The 26,057-nt window shown below is 47.0% G+C and overlaps 8 protein-coding genes across 8 annotated transcripts; 4 read left to right on the plus strand and 4 right to left on the minus strand.

Annotated features, from left to right (window-relative positions):
* Nucleotides 1–536: 536 nt before the first annotated feature.
* On the plus strand, nt 537–2,045 carry LHYA1_G007643 (uncharacterized protein; the record flags this gene model as incomplete). The annotated part of the gene is made up of 4 exons (XM_031152572.1): nt 537–926; nt 972–1,536; nt 1,596–1,745; nt 1,825–2,045. 4 exons carry the CDS (start codon nt 537–539, stop codon nt 2,043–2,045), a joined length of 1,326 nt encoding a protein of 441 aa, XP_031001826.1.
* A 3,217-nt stretch (nt 2,046–5,262) lies between these two features.
* On the minus strand, nt 5,263–6,861 carry LHYA1_G007644 (putative alpha-ketoglutarate-dependent sulfonate dioxygenase; the record flags this gene model as incomplete). Its single annotated transcript, XM_031152573.1, has 9 exons — nt 5,263–5,398; nt 5,450–5,528; nt 5,577–5,698; nt 5,769–5,866; nt 5,921–6,086; nt 6,137–6,207; nt 6,266–6,358; nt 6,408–6,517; nt 6,600–6,861. The coding sequence occupies 9 exons, from the start codon at nt 6,859–6,861 to the stop codon at nt 5,263–5,265; spliced, it is 1,137 nt and encodes a 378-aa protein (XP_031001825.1).
* Nucleotides 6,862–7,885: 1,024 nt separating this feature from the next.
* On the minus strand, nt 7,886–9,304 carry JLP1_4 (Alpha-ketoglutarate-dependent sulfonate dioxygenase; the record flags this gene model as incomplete). Its single annotated transcript, XM_031152574.1, has 6 exons — nt 7,886–7,991; nt 8,042–8,153; nt 8,204–8,565; nt 8,616–8,690; nt 8,742–9,130; nt 9,179–9,304. 6 exons carry the CDS (start codon nt 9,302–9,304, stop codon nt 7,886–7,888), a joined length of 1,170 nt encoding a protein of 389 aa, XP_031001824.1.
* A 1,069-nt stretch (nt 9,305–10,373) lies between these two features.
* On the plus strand, nt 10,374–12,508 carry liz1_4 (Pantothenate transporter; the record flags this gene model as incomplete). The annotated part of the gene is made up of 11 exons (XM_031152575.1): nt 10,374–10,615; nt 10,664–10,716; nt 10,776–10,807; nt 10,857–10,936; nt 11,009–11,114; nt 11,179–11,499; nt 11,545–11,669; nt 11,715–12,015; nt 12,069–12,168; nt 12,220–12,359; nt 12,389–12,508. 11 exons carry the CDS (start codon nt 10,374–10,376, stop codon nt 12,506–12,508), a joined length of 1,620 nt encoding a protein of 539 aa, XP_031001823.1.
* A 1,802-nt stretch (nt 12,509–14,310) lies between these two features.
* LHYA1_G007647 (uncharacterized protein) lies at nt 14,311–15,083 on the minus strand (the record flags this gene model as incomplete). The annotated part of the gene is made up of 2 exons (XM_031152576.1): nt 14,311–14,577; nt 14,628–15,083. 2 exons carry the CDS (start codon nt 15,081–15,083, stop codon nt 14,311–14,313), a joined length of 723 nt encoding a protein of 240 aa, XP_031001822.1.
* A 951-nt stretch (nt 15,084–16,034) lies between these two features.
* On the plus strand, nt 16,035–17,033 carry cwc26 (Pre-mRNA-splicing factor; the record flags this gene model as incomplete). The annotated part of the gene is made up of 1 exon (XM_031152577.1): nt 16,035–17,033. The coding sequence occupies one exon, from the start codon at nt 16,035–16,037 to the stop codon at nt 17,031–17,033; it is 999 nt and encodes a 332-aa protein (XP_031001821.1).
* Nucleotides 17,034–17,727: 694 nt separating this feature from the next.
* tfg1 (Transcription initiation factor IIF subunit alpha) lies at nt 17,728–20,379 on the minus strand (the record flags this gene model as incomplete). Its single annotated transcript, XM_031152578.1, has 3 exons — nt 17,728–17,954; nt 18,334–18,961; nt 19,009–20,379. 3 exons carry the CDS (start codon nt 20,377–20,379, stop codon nt 17,728–17,730), a joined length of 2,226 nt encoding a protein of 741 aa, XP_031001820.1.
* A 955-nt stretch (nt 20,380–21,334) lies between these two features.
* cid1 (Terminal uridylyltransferase) lies at nt 21,335–24,725 on the plus strand (the record flags this gene model as incomplete). Its single annotated transcript, XM_031152579.1, has 2 exons — nt 21,335–22,635; nt 22,736–24,725. 2 exons carry the CDS (start codon nt 21,335–21,337, stop codon nt 24,723–24,725), a joined length of 3,291 nt encoding a protein of 1,096 aa, XP_031001827.1.
* Between the last annotated feature and the right edge of the window lie 1,332 nt (nt 24,726–26,057).

Here is a 26,057-nt window from a genome sequence, read left to right on the forward strand (position 1 = left end):
GTAAATCCTACGATGGAGGAGGCATAGGATATAGGAGCAAGCTGCGTAGACATGGTCTTGAATTGAGGTTATAAGACATAGGTATAGGTATAAAAATAAAAATAAAAATAAACACCGAGGAACAGACTCCGGGATTTGCGGATGGGATTTTGAAATATGGGATACAGTAGAGTAGAGGGGCTGCGAGATAAGATCAGATCATCTGCAGATGCGGAGTGAAAGTAAATAAAGCCAAGATCACTGGTTGCCGGTAGTCAGGGGTTTTGATTTGCAGACACTTTCGCCCCTCAGCTGAGCTACTGCACCTGCACATCAGCTACGGGACGCTATGACGCTCTACGCTGGGGAGATGTGGCGATGCAAAACAGGCAAGAGCTTGGGCATGACATGCAACGACACTTCGCATACAAGTACAAGCAAGTATTTCTCTCTTTGTCTTGCTTTTCTTCTTCTTCTTCTTCTTCTTCTTCTACTTTTCTTCTTCTCTCACCAACAATCAATTCTTCACCTTTCAATAACAGACAATATCCGCGACCATGCTAGAATACTTTACAAAAACAAAGTCCAAGAAACCCCAAGCTGAGAAGACAGGAAAGGAAGCATTGGCACGAGTCAAAACTCCGCCTCCTCTAATCGATGAAGAGGATGAGCGCTTTCTTGAGCGTATTGTCTCTGCTGAAGGCCCGCCACCGCCTCTTCCTGCAAGACCAACATTTGGAACCGAGGCTGGAGATCCAACTGGCAATGCATCCCAGGTGGTAGTTCATGAGCAGGATAATCATCATCGACGCAAAAGCCACGAGCGCAAGAGCCATGAACGTCGTCGAAGCAGCGACAAGGGAAAAGGAAAAGACAACGAAAAGGCCACCGCAGACTCCAAGAAAGCCAACCGTTTCTCCTTCCTCCAACGAACCTTCACCAAGAAGGTAACAACACTCACCATGCTCTACAAACACAGCTAACAAGCCCAGGACAAACATGCCGACCTCAAACCCGCTTCCAATGTCCCACCTACAGAAGCCCTCTCAGAAGAAGAAGACCTCTCCCACATCCTCGACGACCTCTCCCTCTCCGCCCACAACAACAAAGTCTTCAGCCTTTCCACCGAATCCCAAAAGCTCGTGCAGGAATTCACAGTTATCCTCAAAGATCTCATAAACGGCGTTCCCACCGCCTATGACGACCTTACGCACCTCCTCGATAAAGACTCAGGCACACTCTCCAAACAATATGAAAAATTGCCTAGCTTCCTGCAGAAGCTCATCACAACCTTGCCGGACAAGTTGACCAAGAACATCGCACCTGAATTGTTAGCCGTGGCGGCTGAAGCACAGGCCTTTAATACCGCCGGCGTGAGCGCGAGCTCAGCGGGTTTGAAAGGGGCTGCGAAGAGCTTTTTGACACCGAGTTCCCTCAAAGATCTAGTTACGAAGCCTGGGGCTGTAGTTAGTATGCTAAAGGCGATTATGAATGCGTTGAAGCTGCGTTGGCCAGCGTTCATGGGGACGAATGTCCTTCTATCAATAGGTCTATTCGGTATATCCCCCCTTCCTTCCTTTGCTATTTTGAAACCTATGCTAATTGCATCCAAACAGTATTATTATTTGTTTTCTGGTACTGCCACAAACGCGGCCGCGAAGTCCGTCTGGATCGTGAACGCAACGAGAAAGGCGAACCCATCGATAGTAACGGTCGTGTAATCGAGCTTGATGACGACCCCATGCTCGATGCCCCCGGACCGAGTCGTTCGCATACACACAGTCGAGCAACCTCTCATGATTCGCGCAGGAGGCATGAACACACGGGTTCTGATTCCTCGCGTAGACGTGAACATCGCCCGGAGTCTTCTTCTGGCAGACGCGAGCACACCGGCTCCGATTCGTCGAGAAGGCGTGAGCATCATCGGGAAGAACGCCCTGAGTCTTCGGGTAGACGCAGAAGTCATGGGAGTGGAGAGAGGAGTGATAGGGGGAAAGAAAGGGAGAGGGATGTGGAGCATGAGAGACGGCATTGAAAATGATGAGAGATACCCTTATGATGTATGACTTAGTTTAACTTTGCGGGTTTCGGTTTTTATGATAGCTAAGTAGCGATACGAAAATTAGGATGGGATACGATGGGAACACGGTATATTTTCTAATCACAACTACTATTTGCTTTCACTGTTGACAGTGCTATTTCAAAGGCTAATTGGCATTGGTACTATAACGCCACGTTACTTCATATTTCACTCCGACCTTGTCAAGCACGCATATATTCACTTGTAGACATCAGAGTAAGTTTATAAATCAATGCAATTCCTATGCGATAACATGCTATGCAGCGCCAGTATTGGGTATTTTCCATTCCGTCCGACAACGCCGTTCCTGATAGCAAATGAAAGCCAGCCAGTGTTAATATGCAGATCCCCTCCCGTATAGCTATTGTATTCTGTGTACAGTGGAGACTGGAGAGAGTGTACCTGTATGTGTTTGTTGTGCTCATGAATATGACATCTCTTTTGCGAATGTGAGTGTGAATTATCGGCCGTAATCTGAACGGCGCCCCAGCATCACTTCTAGATCTTGATCTTCTTTCCAGGTTTGAATTCAGCGTCGTTTTCATCATCGTATCCTCGACTGAATTTCTGACCGTTCTTCGTCTGTTGCTTATGTTAGCATATATGAGATGAGAGGAGCCGAAAACTTACCAATGATCGACGAGGAGGCAGCACATTTTGTTGCTCCTTCAACTTCTTCGGCACTACCGTCTGCGGCTTCGATTCAGGCTTTGCTTGAGTCATGATGGTATTTAGAAAGGCTGCAAAGTCATCCACCTCCTTCTGAGTGATCTCAATGTCCCTCAAGTACATGTCATTGGGCTTGGTGACGTTGATACGATCGAGGCCCCTAATTGCAGCAAGGGCATCAAAGCCATTGGCCATGCGGAATCTCTTCACTTCCGGAACAGTGTGATGAGACCATTGATATCTATGATGTCCCATAGGTATGTCGATGCAGTACTGCGTGAGCGACAAGTTGACCACTTTGAGGTTGGGACATTTGCTGTTGAGCAATTCGAACAACTGTGGATCCTTCTTGGAAAATGCCCACCAGCCGTAGCTGACTTCCCGAACATTGCTACAGATGTACTTTTCGATCAACTTGAACTCTTTAGTTATATCAAGCTTAAAGACGTTGCGGAAGAAGAACTTCTCCGTCTCCTCGTGGATTTGTTTGCAGGTCGCTCGAAGATTGAATGCCATCGAGCCCTTCTTGCCGGTGCCATAGCGATTGTAATGAATCGGACTAGGTGCAACGATAGCAAAGTCATAGATGCGATATCGCAGCTCAATTGGAAGCTTTTGAAATCTGAAGAGGTCCGCCTCTGTTGAATTATTAGTACCGTGCGTGGCACACGTGACAAATTCTGGTATTGAGTTGGACTTACTGGCACTGGAAACGGCCTGGCCTGCCTTCAGCTTCAACTGATTCCAGTCTTGATCGGCGAAATCGAGTAGATTGAGAAGCGCGGGTGTGTTCTTGATCTGGCTGCCGATCTCTTCGGACGAGAAGCGCTTCAAGTCTACCTGGGAGAGGTTGATTAACTCATACTTGCCGCTGGCTAGCTGTCTGACAATGCAGAATCCATCTTGAAGTTTGGCCTTGGTAGAGAACCTTTCAAAGACAGGTTTTGGGGGTGCCGCGGGCTCGACGACAACCTCTTCGATCTCAGGCTCTGCCGCCGCAGCAGTCTCAGGTTCGACATCTTGATCAGACTCCTCTTCCTCTTCTTCCTCCTCATCCGGGTCAGCATAGCTGATATTCTTAGGAGGGAGTGTGCCACTCTTGTTGCGTGTCGTTGGCGGCATGGTAAATTTGGCCAAGGACGGTTACTCGAAGATCTGTATTGGTCTGAAGATGAGATGGAGGGCGAGGAAGATGGTTGAAAGGACAAGGCAACTGTTGGTCGTGCTGCCGAAGTTTCATGTTAAATAAGTAGACAGGATGAGGAAGTCACGATGTCGAGTTGCAAGCGCGTCGCTTAATATATGGAAGGTGCGTTTGGATCCGGATGAATTGGGCAGGACTTGGGCCGTGTGACACTTGTGAAGGATTTCAAAATACAAACCTTAATTGATTCATGTCAGGGTAAGATAGATTAGGTAGGTAAGAGTGATTGAATCACGACCTCAGTCAATCTTCTGATGACTACAATCACATGACTAGCCTCGTCTACTGCCCCTGACCCAGTATTCCTAATATAGGATGAAATGGCTACCTTGTTTTCTGTACATGAAACCTATTCCATACCTATTTATCGCATAAGCTTGAATAAGTTTAAAGAAAGCGGGGTCCATTCTTCTAGCGGAACCTTTCATCATAACAATTGGTTTGTTTATTTGCACCTTAAGTTAGGCATTTAGCCATATAATTTAGCCGACCCAAAGGAATGATATAGAAATGAACACAAGGGTGGCTAGGACCACCTTGGAACCAATCCTACGGGAACAATCTTCCCAACCTACTCCGTACGAGGCTTTGCATATTCAATATTAGTAAGCAAGTTTCGGGAAACTGCGTCCCGAATATGCACTCATTCAGCTGACTGGGATCAAAGTTACAGACGCACAAGTGTTTCTTTCTGCCATCATTAGTCATATTTCCTATAACTATTAACAGAGCCATAAACTCCCCCCCACTCCCCCATCATCTTTTGTCCCCAACTTCCCTCTAACATCATGCGGAAACCCCTCTCTATCAACTGCCCCATTTGTACTTGAAATTCCCTGACGGTCCGTTGCCGCCTGCAATGTGAAAAGTCCACATGGAGCCCAGCGTAAGGTTGAACATGTCTGGAATTCTTCAAAGATCTGTTAAAGTAACGTGCACTTTCCTTAGATATCATAAGTGTCTTCGAGAACGAGTCGTCCAAGGAGACTTATAGTACTGGTCTCTTACTGTTCATTAATAACCTATCCAAATCATTCGAAATATCATGGAGGCTTGAGGTGTAAAAGAACATTCTATACATATATTGAGGATGGTAGGTGAAATACAGTTACTGGATGAGAATACATTAAAAACAGTGCAACCCGATCAGCGCGGGGTATGGCGGGGCCAGGGGGCTCGCTTAGGGGGTGCTAGCTTAATATTCAGACCACTAACCCCCTGAATTTCAGTCTCTCACAGACGGCCTACGTATTAGTGTAAAAACTCGAGTTTAAAGTAAGTTGCATTTAAATTCCAAATTAGTATCCATGTTTGCATGTAATACTGTCGTCTAGTTACCACCAAAAAGTGCTTCACGACGAGACTTCGAAGCAGGGTTGTAAAAAGGCTTCTCTCCCAGCGATACAACTCTATTGCCCTGACGCTTGCCTTCGTAATCGTTTGTGGCGGTATGGAAAACGGAGCGACTGATACGCTATCAGCATTTGTTTTGTTTAGCAATATAAGAATGCACTCACTTGTCCCAAATCGCAAGATCATTCTTATTCCATTTGAATCTAACTTGCAGGTCGTGGTTCTCGGTAATAAGTTTGAGGACTGCAAACATTTGTTAGCTATAGGGTTTGGTCTGGCAACTCAACGTACAATATGCTTTGATCACTTCGCTCTCCGTCTCAGTCACATTGTCCACCCAGCCAGCGTGGACTTGATGACCGGTACCGAAAAGGCTCTTCCATCCCGTGACGGGATTTGTACGCACGACCGGGCTATATTCATTGCACCTCGTCAGTCCCGCAAGTTCTAGTCCCTCTGAGCTGGGTGAGAGATGAGACTCACTGTGATGCCGCAAAGTCAAGTCCCTTGTTTTCAGGAGCGCCACGGTCCTGATCGAGAAGCTCAAGACTGTGCTCCGCAGCCACTTTGTTGAAGTTTGGCTAAATTTGATTAGTCTTCTTGCGAGAAAAGGCGATGGGATTAGAGAGATGTACTTGGTAATGGGTAGCCGTCAGCCCCTCAGCAAAGCGCTGCCACACTGGCGAGAGACGATCGAATGCCTCGTAGCCAGATGCCCACAGTGTGTCTCCTCCAACATCTTCTGGTGTCTTGGTGATTTTCAGAATAGCATAATCAGATGGAACCCGTTCAAAAGTGATGCTACAGAGATTTTAGTCTTAAACTTCGAAAGTTTGCATATTGATACCCACTCGGCGTGCCATCCTTCACTGGCAAGCTTCTTTGAACTGCCGAATAGGTTATGATACAGCTTTCTTTGCTGCTACAGGACGATTGCTTATTAGCGCCACAATTTCCCGAATGGGAAGGCTAAAACATACATCGGATGAGATTACTGAAACTTCATCATCGAGCTTCCCGTTCTCATCTACGGCAATACCTCTCTTGCTGTTGCTCAAAGCATGCTTGTGCAGCTAAAAGCTGTCATTATTTGGTATAATTAGAAGTGATCTCTTGATATACCTTGCTTGTTGCCGGTTTGCCCGTCAATTCTCCCAGCTTCTGCCCCAAGATTTTCTGGTCTTCAATATTGATGTCTTGATTTCTGAAAAATACAACACCTCTCTGGGAGACTAGGATATACTCAGTATCACAGAGACTTGTTTCATATGCAGCAGAGCAGGGGTGAAAAGGTAAGTCACTAATTAGACATACCCAGGATAGCAAGATCTCGAATCTTGGCATCGTCGCTCAGAATATCAGTGATCTGGAGGTTTGGGAACTCTCTTCCAATGATTGATGTCAGATCAAAGGACTCATAGTGATCAAGTGTACCCGAATATACTAAAGGCGTTGGATATGATGCACTTTGGGTCAATCCACCAAGGCTTTTCTTGATCTCGGGGATGGTGCGGGATTTCGATGGAATCGATGGAGTGGGAGTAAAGTCTTCATCATTGGCAGATGGAGGCGCCATTGTGATTATTGAGAGTGGTCTAGAAAGAAGGAGATACAGTTGAAGTGAGCAAGTATGATTCTGAGCTAGCAGAAGCAGAAGTGCGGGTCACAGATGGCACTTCAATATTCCGAACAGATGCTTGCTTATGTATTTAGCAAGATTTAGATTCGCAATCTCTCCGCTCTACTGCGTGCTTCCTTCAAGCATCTATGTGCAAGTACTGAAGCTTCTTCGAATCGCACGCCAAGCGGAAGCCTAAAAGCCATAGGACACCACGGCGTCTTCGTAGGCTCCATTCATTCGTTTTAATATCCCTACAAATAGGGCGAATCGGCATGTCGGCGAATAGAACGTACTTACTGCTTATCGCAGCACTTTTGTGGTTCTATATTTCGGTTGCATTGCATTCTTTGAAGAATGAGGGGTTGAAGATTGCGCAAGAATAGTCCTGTATGACATGATTGATTATAGTACGTGAGCAATGGCTTTTGAAAGGTGGGATATAGCACATGCTAAATTCCAGAAATGGCCGAAGATAACTTTCTGAAAGAACATAGTGTTTAGGAAGTGTAGTCTGGATGCTGACCCCGCTTATTTGTTTCAGCGCCTTGGTCGCCAAAGCTACAGGGCTCACATGCTACAATTCAATGGCCAAACACTAGAAAGTGAAGTGTGGCAGTTATATAATTCAGTTCTATAGCAAATCAAACAGACATGTCGGATATCCACTTTTCATGTACGCCAATTTACAGTATATATTCCAAAACAGCTTGGCTATATTGCGTCCATGGAATGGCAAGTTAAGGCTAAGCGAAAAGGGGAAGAGTCATAGCAATTCAGCGATACATTTCAAAGGAGCAGCAATTTTGTTCAAATCTAAGCATATATACATGATTGTATGGTTGAAAGGTTTGAGTACGCATGCCATAAACCAGCAGGTATCACTTCGGAAGTACGTCCATCGATTCTAAGTTTGTAACTGTCACTCAAAACCTAGGTCAAATCCCCCATGTGACACGCGCAACTAAAGACCATTCTCCGTCTATTTAGAATTCTCAACAAAAACTGGGCGCTCTCCCTGCGGAGTGATCCGAACCATATGGCGCCGTGTCCTAGCTGGCTCGACTTTGAAGTCACGCAGGGCCGAGCTCGACGAATTAGTTTTAGCAAATAATAAAGGCGCTGGCAAGGTACTTACTGCTGAGTCACGCGGTTATCGTATACAACTACCGTACCTGGCGTCCAGTGGACTCTGAGATGCCAATCTTGCCCTTTTTCGATGTGGTCGAATAGGAAGTTGAGGAGATAAACTGACTGATTAACTGACTGTAATACAATTGTAACAGGGTTTATATCTTACAGCTTTCTTCTTCTTTCAAGCCCACTATTTTCTTGGTGTAGAGCCGATTGACGAACACTGATTTCGTTTTTGTAACCTTCGATTCGTGAGTACTTGATTTCTTGATTACAGGCCAGGGAATGCTAACCGGATGAGTGCGAACAACTGGATGAACAGTTTCAATTGGTGCTCTGATATGACGTTTCTCACCATCCGTGACATTGTATTGCTGAACACCGGAATGTACGGCACTTAGCGAATGAAGTTTCTCCCGGAATATTGGGGACAAAGCATTATATGCTGCTGTAGTTGATAAATACAGGGTATCTCCTCCCGAAGGTGGCGTATCGAGAGGGAAGAAGGTCGTAGTTCCCATACCGTTTCTGTCATATTTTGAGAATAGTTCCAATTTTCTTCATAAAACGGAACTTACATTTCGTAGGTCATGTCGCTGTGCCACTTGACGCTGGTCACATTATTGACGATTTCTTTGTCGACAGCTCCAGCTCTGTGCGGTACGTAAGTCTCATTCTCTTGTCAGATGGGTGATTCCTCCTACTCTGCATCTCTATAGACTGGAAGTATCTGAGGGTAGTCTTTGATATGAATTCCCATCTGATGAACATGGAGATGTCCAAAATGCTCCCCGTATTTCTTTTGTCTCTCTGGCCCAATATCTGCAAAGTCCTGGTCTTTGAAAATAACTACTCCTCTTTCTGTAGCCAGAAGCGCAAGATCATCTAGCTGCTCAGGAAGGAGCTGACTTAATTGAATGCCTCGGATTTCGGTTCCGACGTTTGGAGTTACTTCCTGGATGACTGTGCCTGGGACGCTAAACAAGCGCCTTTTCTCTGGATCTGCTCGCAATCCAACATCCACGTGGACAAACTCTGCCAGAGGCGGTTGCCGACCTGGCGTTGAGTATGGAAGATACGCTGCATATTTGTACTAAATACAAGGTCAATATCGATCGCATGTTAAAGAGGTAGTTCGTACATTTTCCTTTGTGTAGTCTATTGATGTTGCAGTTGGAACCTGGGCAGGGACAGATGCAGTGCTATCTCCAGCTGAGGCCGCATCATTGTGTAAGACCTTTTCAGTCTCGACGAGCACATCACCCATGTTGAAGAATGATATGTGAACTTTCTAATAAGCAAGAACTATATGCAACTCTCTTACTTCACTTGGGAATGCGGTGTAATAAGTTTCAAGAAACTGGACTGAGATGGAACACGGAGATGTCTGAGGTAATTCGGGTACTTTGTATTCCTAGCCTGCGGGGCATTTTGGTTCCACAAAAATTGCCTATTATTTAAAGCTATAGCAAGTAAAAGTGATCTTGTGGGGTAAAATAGAGGGGGGAGGGGTGATATAGGTGCTTGTTCGAAGTGATATGTCCGGGTTCTGCATTTAAGCCAAGTTCGACTGCAAGCTCCTCACACTGGACAAAGTGACTCGTATACCTTGCTGGATGTTGATATATCGCTGTAATGTTTGATTGTATGCCTAGGGTGCATGATTGGAGACTCTCCACTTTTGACATGACGAAGTTGCGAGGAGAAGCACGCAAGGCATCAATCCTTGGATATCACTTCCAAGTAACCACAAATCGATATTATCCGCCACCTTTTCGATAAGAATATTGTATTCTGAAAGTTTTGGATTGTCCCTTGAGTTTTTGTGTCGATAGTGACACTCGGTTCAGGGGGATTTGAGGTTGTATTGCTCGGGGGGGTTGAAGTTCGACTTTCAGCCAATCAGAACTCATCGTAGTCACTTTTTTGATAATACCCTGAACTTGCAACAACTGAAGAAGCTAAAGTTGCGGATTAATTCTATTGTTATGCTTCTTTGAACAGTATTGAATCTGTGGGAATCTGAGTCAGTTCTATTGTTACGCCGAGTCTCCTTGACAACCCCCCTGGCCGTCTTGCATATGATGCGATGTTTCCAGATGTTACACCATCATTTCTGATAGCCCACCCTTGTGGAGCCAATTGGACACTGCATCTAAGGTATCCAATCAAGCGTATCTAAAAAGACTTCTCATTGAACTGCAGGGCAGATTACAGGCCATGCTAATCCACTTTGTAGTTGTAACCGGGCAGGTATATTCATAAATAAAGGGACAGAGGATACCTGGCGGAATAAAATCGATATCATAGTGTTTATCGACTTGCGTTCCTCTATAATGGCAAAACAAGATGCATCATCCAGCATCAACTCTGCTGTCTCGCCGGCCTCTGGCGCTTCGACTTCCAATCCCGAACTCGTGGACAGCAAGAATCAAATCATCCTCTCATCAGAAGCCTATTCTCAAGAGAGCCCAAAGAAATTATCGCTATGGAGAAGGTTCCTGGGATTGTTCTGGGATTCCTACGTGGCTGACCCACGTGAGCGGAAGTATATCCAAAAAGTAGACCTTCATTTATTGTAAGCAAAGCCTCTTCGGGATACAAGCTCTGGCTTATCAGTCTGTAGTGTGTATATCATGTTTGGTTACTTCATCAAGTATCTCGACCAGACGAATTATAGTAAGTTTCACAGAAGTGAAACTCATAGTCTGAAAACACACCCTGACTATCTATTCTAGGCAACGCATTTGTTAGTGGAATGCAAAAAGACGTAACAGAGTCCCTTCGCATAAGTAGAAGTTTAGCGCTAATAAACCAAGCTGAATCTATATGGAAATGAAAGAAATTACCTTGTGACTTTCTTCAATATTGGTATTATTATCGGTACTGTTCCAGCCCAGTAAGTTAACTCGCTAACCAACCAACTCCAAAATACCCTTCGATCAGGCAAATTGAAATTTCCGTTTTGCAGGATGGTACAAATGAAATACGTCAGACCATCAATCTGGATTCCCTCTTGCGAGCTAGCTTGGTCCTTCTTCGTCATGGCAATGGCAGGTGCAAAGGACGTCAAAACGGTACGTCGCCCATCAAAAACACCACTTTACTCGTAAACATAGGTACTAAGCGGGACGTACGTAGCTCTACGCATTACGATTCTGCGTAGGGTTTCTGGAGTCCTGCTCTTTTCCCGGCTACGCCACTCTTTTAGGGAGTTGGTTCGGCCCAACACAAATAGGAAAACGGATGGCTCTCTTTGAGAACGCACAGGGAATTGCAAGTATGTTCAGCGGATATCTACAGGCGGCTCTGTATAAGGGCTTGAATAACGCTGGGGGTTTGGTCGGATGGAGGTGGTTGTTTATCTTCGATGCTATTATTAGCATTCCTATTGCACTCTGGGGCTTTTATGCGATTCCGGATTTACCTAGCAATACGCGTGCGCGGTGGTTGACTGAAGATGTAAGAGTTTTGCACCGAGTATGGGGCTTATGCTGATGAAGGCAGGATCGAAAATATGGGCTTGAGAGAATGGAATCGTTTGGAAGAGCAGCTCCGACTGGACTTACACTCAAAGCTATTCGAAGAGTCTATTTCGATTGGCATATATGGGTTTTTATCTTCCCATACTTGTAAGTGTTCCACGCTAGGATAAGAATCCAGCTGATGGAATGAAGGACTGTTGCAATGATGAACTATGGAAACTCATTTTTCAATCTCTGGCTAAAAGCTGAAGGTTACAGCGTGGTCAACATCAATACCATTCCAACTGCTGGCGCAGCTCTCAGTATCGTTGCTGCGTTGGCGTCGGGAATCTTTGCTGACAGAACTGGGAAACGGAAGACAACTGTGTCAATCCTGATCATTACTGTCGCCGTTGGGAATATACTTCTGAGTGTGTGGCATCTACCCAAAGGGGTTCTGATGTTCTCAAACTTCCTTCTGTTTGTCGGGACCGCTGCTCAACCTATCGTCATCGTAAGTGTAGCTTTTGAGGAAGAAGCATCACTTGCTAATCAAAAAAATGTCAGTCTTGGGGCCAAGAATTCGCTCAGCATGATGCAGAACTACGACAGCTCCTCGTAGCAACAGGGAACATATTTACCTACTCATTCAACGCATTCTTACCAGGTAAATTAGACTCATTCTCACCTCTTAACGTCAACTGATATATGATTTTAGTAATTCTCTTCCCGACTTATGATGCCCCGCACTACAAATTCGGCTATCAGTCTGAGATTATCTTTGGAGGATTGGCATTTGCTAGCGTTTTCTTGCTAGATTTCTTGGCTAAGAGAGAGCTGTTCGTACCTATTTTCCCCGTATATGTCCTGACTGCACTTACTGACAGTTCCACAGGTCTCATAAAGAATCTCGAGTCACTTCGTCCGGTTTGGTCGTTCTTGTTACGGATACAAATGAGGAGAGCAGCGATCATACTTCACCGAGGGAAACAGTGGCGACTGTGTAGTTGCTGTAAGCCTTGAAGCTTGTCAGTGATTCGAGGATGGTAGTCATGGAGTTGTGTTTGAGAATCTTATGCTCGAGTACTTCTGGCCGCAAAATTATAGTACTAGACGAGCCCCTGAAAATATAAGCGAGAGAGCCACTGGCTGGCGCTCCGGCCCCTTAGAGCGCACCGGCCCGTCCTCTCCATTCCGCTAGGAAGAAGGAGTATTAAATTTATCTGAGAGACTTGATTGAAATTCTCCTCTTTCTGCACCAAAAAATAGCATAGAGATTAGTGTTGGAGGTTAAGAAATAACAAAGTAATAGAACTCGGTGATCTGCACTTATGACTGAGAATCGCATGACCTATGACGTATTTGCTTATATACACACCGTGCCTCAGATTTCCCTTCTTATCATGACCTGATACGGAGGTATGTCCGAAACCATTTTACTGTATCCCTTTTTCCATCTTTCTCTTTCTCTTTCTCTTCCTTTTACGTTCTTCCACTTTTTAAAGATGATTACAAGTATATTCAAAATGGAGTTCCCGCTGCGGCATCTCTGGCTCTTCCCATTTATAGCCGCGACATCATGGTTCCTAACACTATCAATACTATTAATTACCTGGTTCGCAAAAGGCCTCCCCCAATACCCCCGACCAAAGTAATCCCTATGTCCCGTAAGTCCCTCCCTCCCTCACCTCACCTTAATCCCCATGTCCTAAACACCCAACTCAACAGCTTCATCTCAGACATCGGCGCCTTCACCCTTAAGCCAGTATTCTGCATCGGCGGCGTCCTCACCGCCGTTTTTTTCACCACCACAATCTGCTCTGTCCATTTCGCACGGTATTCCTCGCGTATGTATAACCTGCAAGACGCTCCATATACGCGGACTGTCTCGGCGCTTGCCATTTTCGCTAGTATAGTGTCGGGTCTCGCTCTGGTCCTGCTCAGCATCCTGGATACGTACCGCTACCATGAGAACCATAGCGTTTTGCTCACGGTGTGTTTCCTGGGACTAGGCCTTTCGGCTTGCTGTACGAGCTTTGTGTATTTTGACCAGACGAGGAAGGGGTCACAGTTCCGGAGGCTACGTTTGTAGTAAGTGGGCTTTCCTCAGTTATTCATCGTCATTCCTACCTTTACAGAGGCGTGGATTCGAATACCGTGGGAATTAATTAACGGATATGCTCCAACTAGCTGCATTGTTACTACAGTCATTGTTTGGGTTGAAGTTTGTCTGGGCGGTGCTTTTATGTGGTTGTTATGGCATGAATGGTACCGAGTTGCTGGTATTTTGGAGTGGATTGTTTCCTACCTCGGAGTTTTCTGGCTTGCTTCTTTTATCGGTTATGTTGCGTAAGTCAACCCTCCATATCCAGAGCCTCAGATTCTGGATGAATATTAAATGTCAAGATAGTGTTCCAGATGAGGGCATAGACGTTAGAGAGCGCGATCCTTTACTGGGAGATAGTGCGTATCTCAGCTAGGATTCAGTATAGTTAGCATCACAGTCCTTGCTATGACGAGGCAGTTGCTATCATAACAAAGGACGATGCGGGGTCGAGACCTCAACCGTAAACTGTTCTGGGGTAGATGCTAGTGTCTTCCAAAAGGTGCTCCAAGTACAACAGACTGCTATATTAAGCTCGCAAAACTTTCAGAACTCTCCAGGGTATAAACTAAACAAGATACTTAAAAAAATCCTCCAAATACAACCGAATCGGCCCACGTATACAACGATTCGGGTATATCTAAAACTCAGCAGTCGCCTCATACAGGCTGGGTGCAATGCAAACACCACCGACCGTATTCAGACTTAGGCGTTATCCTCTGGAGGAGATGCAGGTCTTCGCGGATGACTCCTGCGGTTGCGGCGATGGTGTATATCCTCTCCATCATCATCATGATCCTCTTCCACGGGCGCCCCAAACACAAGATTCGTAGCTAATCTCACCACCCCTCCCTGAGGCTTCTCAACCGCAATAGCCAGCGCAAGCAAGCTCGGGTTTCCAAAATCAGGAACGGATAAAAGGAGGAATCCACTATCCATCCATAGTAAGCATGTGGAATCCGCAATCCAACCCTAGTATAGGTAAAGCATAGGACTTACAAGACGATAAAACCTAGAATCACAGCATGCATAACCGTCGCAGGCAGATACTCAGTATCTACCCAATGCGCCGTCACACTCAATGAAATGAGCAGGCCCAGCAAGATAACACCGTCAATGATGCCCGCTACACCCTTCTTTATTTCCTCAGCCCATTCTGACACGCTGGGATGGACAACCTCAAAACGTACAACGACAATCCCGCTCCCGAAATATGAGCCCAGCACCGCAACTTGTCGCGCGATAGCGAAGGACAGAAATACGATTGGGGCGGCGTAGTGCGGACCATGCACCGCGAAGATGATGAATGCCGGGATGGCAAGCAGGAGCGCGAGGCTTCGGGTGGTGAGGGTAGGATTGAAGGCTGTGGAGAAGGGGCGGGTGGGAGATGTGGATACGAAGCCACCGAGGAGAGTTGTTTCTTCATCGTCGGAGTCCGGGTGGTCGTTTGCGAGGAGGGGCGTTCGCGACGATGCCATGGTGAGACAATGTGTGACGGTCGTGGAATATTGGGGAATATATATTTGGTTATGTTGCAACCTTTGAGGGATTCAGGTTGTTGCCTGCGATCGCCATCTCGGCGCTTTGCACATGCGTGGGGTAAAGTGTTCTAACCGCATATAGAACGACTCAATTTGGCAGGTGCCAGCTTAAATGTCAGTATATGACATAGAACATATTCCACTTCGAGTGAGTGATTATCCAGTAAATACTACATGAAGCTGCAAAGAACGGTAATGATTCATTGTACAAGTACTTGCCCTCCACTACAATCTGCTCACTTAAACCAAGACATCTTGATCTTATATGCCGTTTACTGCAGCACTAATACCACGGGTACTATAGCCAGATAAAGACAAATTCGCTCCTCTTCTAGTTCTAGCTCAGAGTAGGAAACGTTATAAATGCGAATGCCATGTAGAAAGTTGACCAAATACAGAATGCAAATATCTCAGCCTGACATACTAGGATGACTAAACACCAAATGATTTTACGCTTGAACATGGATTCCATATAGTTCAGAAAAGGTAATAAGCTAATGCTATGCTCAATCTCTTGCCACATATGTTGAGTTCATATGCCAAAGTAAAGCAAACTTCAAGTACTCAAGCAGGTACGGTAAGACTGAAAATGACAATAGCTTGACTCACATATAGTCTTTGAATATTTATGAAAGCTTGCATCCTTTGGGTTGTCCTTTGGATATAGTGCGTATAAGAATTGAAAGACTCTGAAATCCATTTTGAACTTTTTAGAAAAAGTGAGAGTCTAAGAGATCGTCTGGAGATATTGAGAAAGACAGCGGAGTGGGGTCCGCAGCGCTAAAGGTTAGAGTTGCAGGTCCCGTGACCTCGAATCTTCGACTTCAACTCTAGCTACCCATGTAGTGAAGCTCTCCAAGCAATTTAAGAACCTTCCCAACCACCAAAATGTCCCTCTCCTCATACCTAGCCTCGAAATACCTCTCTGCGGACCCTCCAACATCCTCATCCAGCGGTAAGAAGCGCAAGCGCAAAGCCGCTGCAGCCCAGCCAGGTCTCATAATCGCCGACGACGACGCGCTCGGCTGGTCCAACACTCCCACATCACAGAACGACGAGGACGATGGGCGCCCTCTGACCGTCTCCTCCGGCAGTGCAGAATTTCGCAAAGCAAAGAAGAATGCCTGGAAGACTGTAGGCGTACCAGCTCTGCAACCGAAAGACGAAGAGGCCGACGAGGCCGACAAGATAATCCAAGCTGCGGCCGCTGAGAACTCCGCCGCTCTACATGCGGATGAAGGGCCTGTGGTGGAAGACGAAGAAGACACGGGTTTAGTGAAGATGAGCGACGGGACACATGCCGGTCTGCAGAGCGGAGCAGCAGTCGCGGCGCAATTCCAGAAGCGGAAGCGTGCAGAAGCCGAATCATGGGCGCGCGAGGAAAAAGAGAGGAAAAAGAAGGGTATTGTGGGGGAGGAGACTGTGTATCGAGATGCGACGGGGCGGCGGATAGATATCAGTATGCGGAGACAGGAGGCGCGACGGCTAGAGGACGAGAAGGCGAAGAAGGAACGGGAGGAGAAGGAGGCACAGAAGGGAGATGTGCAGAGGGCGCAGGCTGTGAAGAGGAGGGAAGATTTAGATGAGGCGAGGTTTCTGCCGCTTGCTAGGACGGTGGATGATGTGGAGATGAATGATGAGATGAAGGAGGTGTCGCGGTGGAATGACCCTGCTGCGCAGTTTTTGGTGAAGAAGGATAAGAAGGGTAAGGCGGGGGGAAAGAAGCTGTATATGGGCGCTGCGGCGCCGAATCGGTATGGGATTCGACCTGGACATCGGTGGGATGGCGTGGATAGAGGGAATGGATGGGAAGGTGAGCGATTCAAGGCGATGAACCGGAGGGTAAGAAACAAGAATCTGGACTTTGAGTGGCAGATGGATACGTAACGCTATTAGCTCTCACTCTGGAATACAGAATTATATACAGCAGATTTCAAGTTGCGACTTGAAACGTAGGTTTATTTAGTAAAACAACCACATTTCTCATGGCCGTCTGCAGAGCCGTTCAGGATTCAAGAACCAAAATCCCCTGGCATTTGAGAAATATAGGCGGCCTTGAGTTGTTAGGGAAACTGAGCCGACCCCAAGGTCACGAGCAAGCGTATGCGACGGTTACGTTCATTTTTCATTATGCTTATAGACATATCAAGTCTGATATCTCCTTCTATCAAACCGTCTACGAAGCAAGTTCATTTGACTATACCACGGGATTCAGCGATGAACTTCAGTAAAAAGAAAAATCAACCTCTTCCAACTTCTTGTTTCCTACCCTTGCCCAGCGTTCATCTTGATAGTAGACTCGATGCAAGTCTCCAACTACTTACTCACTAGGGCAGAGATTTTAGTTGATTCAACGTTTTTGTTTTTCATCAACATTATAGTTGCAAGGCTCTCTACTAGCTAATGCCCGCCGATTAAGCAGCCTAGCAACCCTCCCTGTAATCATAAAGCCTGCACGTAGCAACACTCAAGGCATACGTTCAACTATCCCTCGAAGATGAAAGCAAGCCTTCCACCCGTTTTATCTCAGTTCCAAAATCCGAGTCCACGCAATTAATAATAGTCATCCATCTACCCACGCCTATTTCGGCCGCAAAAGCTTATCCGCACTGTACTTCGAGTGCTCCTTAACCATCGAGAAGAACGCCTTCTTGTCAGTCTGCCCGGGATTATCACCCACCCGTCCCGCAAACGACCTCATCAAATCTCCCGACGAGATACCACTTGCTGGAATAGCGGCAATGACTTCCTGGACTGAGATGGGGCCCAAGCCAGGCGACTGGGCGCGCGATTGATCTGCTGTACAGACTGTTAGTAAATGTGTATGTAAAGATGATATATAAAGAGTAGATGAGATGAGATGGAATGGGGTTGGCCAGGCTGAGAAGACGACTTGGTATAGCAATCTCTGAATCCAGAGGGCTTCCCAATTGCTTAAGTTGGATGTTGCGAGATGTTTGCCAAAAGTGAGAGCTCAGCATCAGACCCCGGAGCCACCGTACAAAATGAAACCTTGTGGCCAGCTTCATCGACGTGTGACGAGGTGTATTGACACGATAGAAGACAAGCCAAAGCGGCTGAGGTAGCCTTGGCATAAGCCACTTCTCTTGAAATCGTTACTGAAGCGTGTCCCCAATAAAACCGCCAATTAAATATAAAACAGGAGATAGGAAGATAGATTGCATACTTTGTCCTTGAGCAGCCGGGCTCCCTGCACGACTTCCTCCAGCTCCTATTGAACCGGCTCTGCCTGGCGCTGGGGTGCCTGCTCTGGATCCAGAAGGCGAACCAACTCGAATCTTGATCCTTTTCTTCTTACCGGCGTCAGACATTTCACCACCGGTAGCTTCGCCATCACTCATGAAACCTCCATGGACTGGACTTGGATTTGGTGGAGCCTTTTGAATTTCCGAGAGTTTCGACGGGTTGACATTGAGCTTAACGACAGATGATTTGCGGCCTTGACTGGATGCTGACTGTGATCCTGAAGGGGCAGGAGACATAGGCCGAGATCCTGGAACCGGAGTGCTCGTACCTGAAGTGCCAGGAGAGCCGTGATGCTTCTTCTTAAACTTCTTTCGCGAGGATTCATTTCCAGACGATTCCGAGAGATTTGGGGACCCAGATCGTTTGAGGTTGGTCTTCGATTTCTTCAAAGGATCGGTATGCTTTGGTCGACCAGATGGGGTATTTGTTCCTTTTGAAGACGCACCGGAAGGTAGCTTTGACTCGGACTTAGCTTTGGTCTTAGCTTCTTCCTCTTTTTTTTTGTCAATCTCCTTCTGCTTATCTTCGTCCGCGGTATCATCGTCGCTCTATGTATCGTTAGCTAGGAATTTTAAATCTCACATCCGCTACATACCGAATCCGAATAGGGGTGATCAGAATCACTTTCATATATAAGATTCTGCTCGCGCTTCGTCAATGCCTTTCTCGTCTTCTTTCCCAGTTTCTTTTCAGCTTGTTGCTCTTCAAGCTCCTTCTCAAGTTCTTTCTCGACCTCTAATTCATCCGCTTGGTCGAAGAAATTTGCACCTAGTTGCTCACGTTTGATTTTCTCCTGAGCATCCTTGGTATCTTCATCCTTGTCCGGTTCCACAGTTACCTGCTCGTCATCGTCTTGAAAGAGGTCATCTTCCTCGAAGTCCAGATCATCCATGTCTTGTCTCTCGTTCTTGCTCGAGTTCTTGTAGGTGTTACTTTCGGACTTGACGGTATACATCTTATGCATAGGTGGTGCTTTCAGTTCTCCCACTTTCTTCTCATTGGCCTTCATGACCCATCTGGATTCTCTGGTCTTCTTGTTTAATTGTGCCTCTGCCTCCTCAATTGTGAACGTTTTGAATTGGTTCTTAGGCGTGAACTTGTACCATTTCTCAATGGGAACCATAATGAACCTTGCGCCATCGATCACAAACATGACATTAGTATCTGAAAGGGCGGCTTCATAGCTTCCCACCCATGTGTTTTTATTGTCTGCGTCCTCCAGGTGCCAAGGCAATGCTTCTTCATATCTCAAGTCGGAAGCCTTCTTCTGCTCTGCTGTCTTATCCAGCCTGAAGACTTGGGAGGTCTTTTCATTTCGAAAGGCTTGGTTCTTCTTTGCTGCGAGAGCCGAGGCATTATTCCCTGTCGGTGCAATCTGGGCGAGATCCGCTGCCTTGCGGGCATCTTTCTCTGTTTTTAGTATCTCCAGCTTCTCTCTCTCCTTCGAATCCATTGGAACATCGGTCAGCATGTCCTCATCCTTCATTCCCTTTCCCGGTGGGGGTTGTCGGGGGTCCCTTCTATGCAGAACAACTGGGCGAGTAAACTCGGCTTGGTTTGCGGGATCGACATCCTTTTTCGTAGAGAACCTAGCAATATGATACCTTAAGCCCTCTCGCATAGCTCGCTTGGTCGTGAATAGCGGGAAATCGGTGTATTGTCCTGGGGTGGGAGCATTTGTCCACCCGCCAGTTGCTGATGGGCCGGCACCATTTGCAGGCCCTGCTTGTGAGGGAGCTCCTCGAGGCGGTAATATGCCATTGACTGGATATCTATTTACTGGGGCAGCTGGCGCAGGGCCGTTAGGTCGCGGAGGGGCGGCGCCAGCAGGAACGTTTGGTCGTCGAACAGGCTTCTTTCGGGGCCTCAAAGGATCGGTAGCTTTATGCTTTCGGACAAATTGAGGAGGACCGCCATTAGGAGTTGGGGTTTGATTGTTTGACTGGCCGGAAGGAGATGCGCTCATGATGTAAGGCGGTTTGCAGTCGGCGAGACTGTAGAGGGTGCCTCGGGTGATGGGCAGGACGATATTGATATCCTGCCTAGTTGCCCGTCATGAAGAGGAAGCAAGAGTGTTTGCACAGGCAGAGTGTGATGGTATGCGATATGGTATGGTGTTGTGTGGTATGGTGTGGGATGTTTGATGTTTGTATGTTTGCGTGCCTTGCCCTTGGAATGAATGAGCTGCTTGCTTGCTTGTGGAGGAACGCGATGTGATCCCGCCCTGTCGCGCTAGATGATCTGCGCTAAGCCCTTTCGGAACAGATCTGTGCATGCCCAGGTGCTTTCTTGAATGGATTCAGCTTCCTCACCTTAGTCGCTTTGATATACCGCCCTTACCAACGCCTTTACTGCCAGCTGTTTTTGTCGTCGGATCAGGACTTTGACCCATATCATTGATGTTGAGATTCTATCCGCTGAGTTGGACCATGGAACAGATTCTTTGCTCAAGCATTCCATCAAGTCAGTTACATTACATGCAGTCACTGGACTCACACTTATGGCAAAGACTGATTGGATGTCATAGACGACGCACAACAGCAAACTCCTACACGTTTGAAGTGTGAAGGTAGTTTCTGTGTTGGGTAGGCAGGTAAGTAAGGCTTTGGGATATTGAGACGGTCTTGATCCCATACTCCGCGCAGGAGTCTGCAATCCGAGACTCCCAAATAGGTCACATGCCCTGTGTTCACTCTTCGTCGCCGAAGTCTCCATCCAAGCCTTGCTAAGGGCCTTATCAAGCTTGACCGATTCTCTTTACCGTTGCGCGGATACCTTCCTATGTTACACGAGAAACAATCGCATGCTCATCTCCCGTGCGAGAGCCATCTCACGACTGAATTGAAGCTTTCGCCATTACAAAGGTTGAAGATTCACAGGTACCTTTGACAGCAGAGTCTGGATCAATCTTGCGTTGCAAAATGTTTCCGTCTTCTAATGAACAAGATGGGAGCCAGCCTCTTGAGGCACGTTTGCGTAATCTCATTATCAGCAACGCAAACGCGGACTCAAATGCAAATCAAGTCACAAATGTTGGACAGCAAGCCCCAGGAAATACGCAGGTACCAGCTCAAATGATGCCAGCCAATCCTACCTTTCAGGAGCCTCCACATCTGCCACCTCACATGCAAGCGGCAACTCCTACCGAGAAGCAAGAATATCTTGCAAATGCTGGTTCTCGCGCCCCCCAGGTGCAAGGTCAAACTCACGGTCAAACACCTCGAAAGAGGCTCAATCAAGCCCAAAGACGGCAGATGAACTCCCAAATCTCAATCCCCGTCGATACCAGGCCTACTCAAACTGCTTATTCTAGCCGTGGTCATGCCCCTGGTGGTGGCCAACCTCAAGCTCAATGGGGTCCCGGTTACAACGGTGCGCCACAGAACCAGAAATATCTGCAGAACCAAAATTACTCCCCTCGCCATCAACACACTGGTCCTCCTACACCTTACTCCCCACAAAATTTCTTTCCGCAAGGTAGCCCCGGTTCCCCAATGCACCAGTACCAATCAGGGCCACATCCTCAGATGACACAGAGAAGTCCACATCAATCACAACACTTTCAACAGGGTCCGTATTCTCCAAGGCCTCCCCAACAAAGCCGACAACTTTACCAACCTGGTCCTTACCAAGGCCAGGGAAGACGTCCATCATTCAATCGTGATCCCCAGGAACTAATAGTTCAAGGAGTGTTTCTTGAAAATATGTTGCAAGAATCTATTCCTGTAGTTGTGATTGATCCTCAAGAGGCAGCCGAGAAGGAAGATTTCAGGGCTCTGGTTGAGAAAGCTTGTCGAGAATCCATTGCTGAGCACGAAGTGCTGGGGTTGGGCAATAAGGAGTTCAACGAATCGACTGTGGAATTACAGTGTTTTGGTAGCATGATGTCTGGGTTTGCAACAAAAGCATCCGACATGGATCTTGCGCTGCTGAGTCCCAACTCAAGCCCTGCTCCGGAATCTCCAGATTCTGCAATTCCTCGTTTATTGGAGAAGAAGCTACTGAGCCTGGGATTTGGTGCTCGTCTTCTGACGAGGACAAGAGTTCCAATTATCAAGCTTTGCCAAAAACCTACAGCTAAGCTAAAGGCAGACTTGCTCGAGGAACGAACTAAGTGGGAGACTGGATTTGTCGCGGAGCAAGAAGAGGAGGAAGCGATCGATGTTGACGCTTCCAAAAAGGAGCCAAGCGATGAGCGTCCCGATGCTGGTGTCAGTCCCATGTATGCAGATTTCTGTGTCCCTATTACGTCTTGAGAGATCCGAGACATTCTCCCAAGCTGCTATTATTGACCAAACAATACTGACTCCCTGAACTCGAAGATTAGAGAAAACATCAGTTAAGCCCAGCGATATCTCGTACGAAGGAAAACTGGCAACATTGAAACAGAAGGAGGGCCAAACACTCGTTGACTATCACAATAACGCCAAACGCCTTTTGAGACGGCTCAACGGTCGAGACATTACTGCAACATCGCCCGATCTCAATGATGAAGAATTGAAAATCCTCAATGACGTCTGCAAAGCATTGATCTCTGGCCTTTCCTCGTCGCAGCTGGCACTCCGGCTTAGAAATTATCAAACAATAGCTCCATTATTTGATCAGTCGCTCCAGCCTATTCAACGAACACTTCATGGAGTTGCGATCCAAATTGAAGGAGAGCGGTTGGCCATGGCCTGGGAAAACCGTCCTCTCGCTGAGTATGACGAGAGACGTGAATTTCAAGGCCTAGCGGACGTTGAAGAGTGGCGAGTTCTCCAAGACAAGCAAGGACCAATCGTCGAGTCCTTGGCTTTTGATAGGCTTCTTTGGGTGGCTGCAGAGAAACTAAAGAAGATCACTTCCTTACAGCTAGTTGCCCTCGAGCAGAATCCACAGGAAGAGCCTGTATCTTACTATACCAGGGCTCAAAAGTTGTTCGAAGCTCTGAGGCACCATGGTTCATCTAATGATACAGCGATACCCATTTTCAAGGCTCATTATATGGCTGGCATTGCCGACAAGGCGATCCGCGAGACACTGCAATTGTCAATTCACACAGATGCCACCCTTCAACGCCTCAATGTGCAGCACAGGGTCTTGCAGCTTGTGGCTGATTACAAGCATGCCCTACAAGTCGATCTCTACGACCATGCTGATCGCCCACATGTAGAACAATATCTATCTCTACTGAACAGCCTCAACTATACTGACCCTGCTGTACGCCTAATAACGCCACTAACTAGCTCCGAAGAGGCCTTGCTTGCGAAGGTGCGGACACTTCCAGATCCGACTACTGTGTCACCCAACAAACCTCGGGATCGATATAAGGACCACCTTGAGTTTCCCAAGACAGACATCGGAATACAATGTGATATCAACTTCTCAGCACACCTCGCAATTCATAATACCTTGCTCCTACGCTGCTATTCGCATTGCGATCCACGAGTTAAACCTATGATTTTGTTCATAAAGCATTGGGCGAAGGTTCGAGGAATCAATACTCCATACCGAGGCTCTCTCAGCAGCTATGGCTATGTTCTGATGGTTCTTCACTACCTTGTCAACGTTGCTTCCCCTGCCGTGTGCCCGAATCTTCAAATTGACCGCAAGGATCCGCCCTCCTACCTTCCACCCGCAGAAATCGAGGCTCGAACAACTTGCAATGGCTGTGACGTGCGGTTCTGGCGCAACGAGGCTGAGATTAAGGATCTGGCTGCCAAAAAAATGCTCAATCATAACCACGATTCTGTCGGAGCATTACTTCGAGGTTTCTTCGAATATTATGCCCAACCCGGACAGATGTCGACTGGAAATCATAGAGGCTTCGACTGGGGAAGGGAGGTCTTGAGTCTCCGCAGCAAAGGCGGGATCGTGACCAAGCAAGAAAAGGGTTGGATTGGTGCAAAAACAACTTTCGAGACAAAAATAGTAGCACCTCCAGCGGCTTCGACAGCAAAATCTCAAGACTTTTCTGAGAATGCCACTCCAGGAGTAGAAGTTCCCGATACCAAAATTCATATACCCAAAACAGTCGAAGAAACAAAGGAAATCCGCCACCGCTACCTCTTCGCTATTGAAGATCCCTTCGAACTCGACCACAACGTAGCCAGAACCGTCACACACAACGGCATTGTCTCCATTCGCGACGAGTTCAGACGTGCTTTGCGCATTATTCGCGCTGCTGGCAAGCCGGATCAAAGGGACGGTGGACTATTAGATCCGCTTGATACTACAGGGAGCACTACGAAGGGCACTTGGCTGGACTTATGGCATTTGATTCATGGGCCTGCCCCGAAGGAGGGTATTAAAATGGAGAAGGATTTGGGGTAAATGGTATAAGGGGCAAGCGTCTTTGCTTCACTCCAGAACAAGGAACACTCTCATAGATAGCAAATAGATTTTGCTGAAATGTTCACTTTGCCTTGAATGAAATGTAAAGTTCCTACCGCTCAAGTGAGCCTATTTCTGTATTCTGCGTGACTTTTCAATAGGCCGCAGAAGTATCAAATTTACTTTAAGGTTTATGAAATTCATTCGCCATTTTCTACAACTCGATCTCTCTTGTGGAGCCCGCATTTCTCTTTGGCAGATGCACTTGGAATTTTGTGACATCATTTTACATTGATTTGAATGAATGAATGTATTCCCTTTCACTTTGCCCACTGCTGTGAATTCAGAATGAACAAAAGAGATCTAATACCTATTCACTTCTACATGAACGAAGCTTAGCCGTAATGTGCATTGATAGTGGGTCTTTTGCAGTGAGATTGAGTCTTGTAAGTGATAGAAAGCATTCCTTTACATTAATTGAATTAACACATCCAGGTGAATTCATAGCATGCAGATGCTTCTTTTACTATATAAGGGTCCTTGTCCCCCTCTTCCGCAACCTCTTTCTACAACCAACCACTCAACTCTCTTCCCTCACACAATCAATCAAGTAAGATCCTCCTCTCCACCCTCACAACCCCATGAAGGTCATTCAGCTAACAAGCCAGACAACAACTTACGTTCCCCAAACCCACCAATCAACATGCCTTCAATCATGAAGCTCGCCCTCAGCCTCGTCGCCTTCCTCACCCTGGCCTCGGCCACCCCCACTACCTACCCCGCCGTTATCATGGGTGAGCGCGACGTCGCCTCCGGCTCAGAGCCCCCCTGCCTCTGCTACGACGGCACCCCCATTGGCTTCTACTGCGGTTTCGAGGAGGGCGCCTCCCCGGGCCACTTGACCGGTACCTGCGACCCTAACCTCTGCTATGCGTGCGGAAATGGTCACCAACCCATGTAAGTCATACTTTCATTATACATATCGATCTGTTGAGTGATGAGCTTTCCTTTCTTCATCTGCCCTTCTTTGCGTGTCTTTATGGTATGCTGGCTAATGCGAATGTCATCTCAGGTACCACCTCGATTGCCCAGCCCAGGGTCAATCTTGCAAGTCGGGCCAAGTCAATGGCAGAGGCGGACCAGGCAAGGATTTCTGTGCTTAGGTGGATATGACGGGGTGGAATTAAGGGGATGTTGGGCGGTGGTTAGGTTCGTTCGGGGCCTATGCGTTATGACTTCAGGGTTATGACGGGCTGCTCGTAATTACATTCGCAGAGGACTTGATGCCATGATTTGGCGACACTTTCATTAATTTTCACGTCTCGATGGGAC

Source organism: Lachnellula hyalina (genome assembly GCF_007821495.1).
Source record: "Lachnellula hyalina strain CBS 185.66 chromosome Unknown contig00208, whole genome shotgun sequence".
Classification (NCBI taxonomy): Eukaryota; Fungi; Ascomycota; class Leotiomycetes; order Helotiales; family Lachnaceae; genus Lachnellula; species Lachnellula hyalina.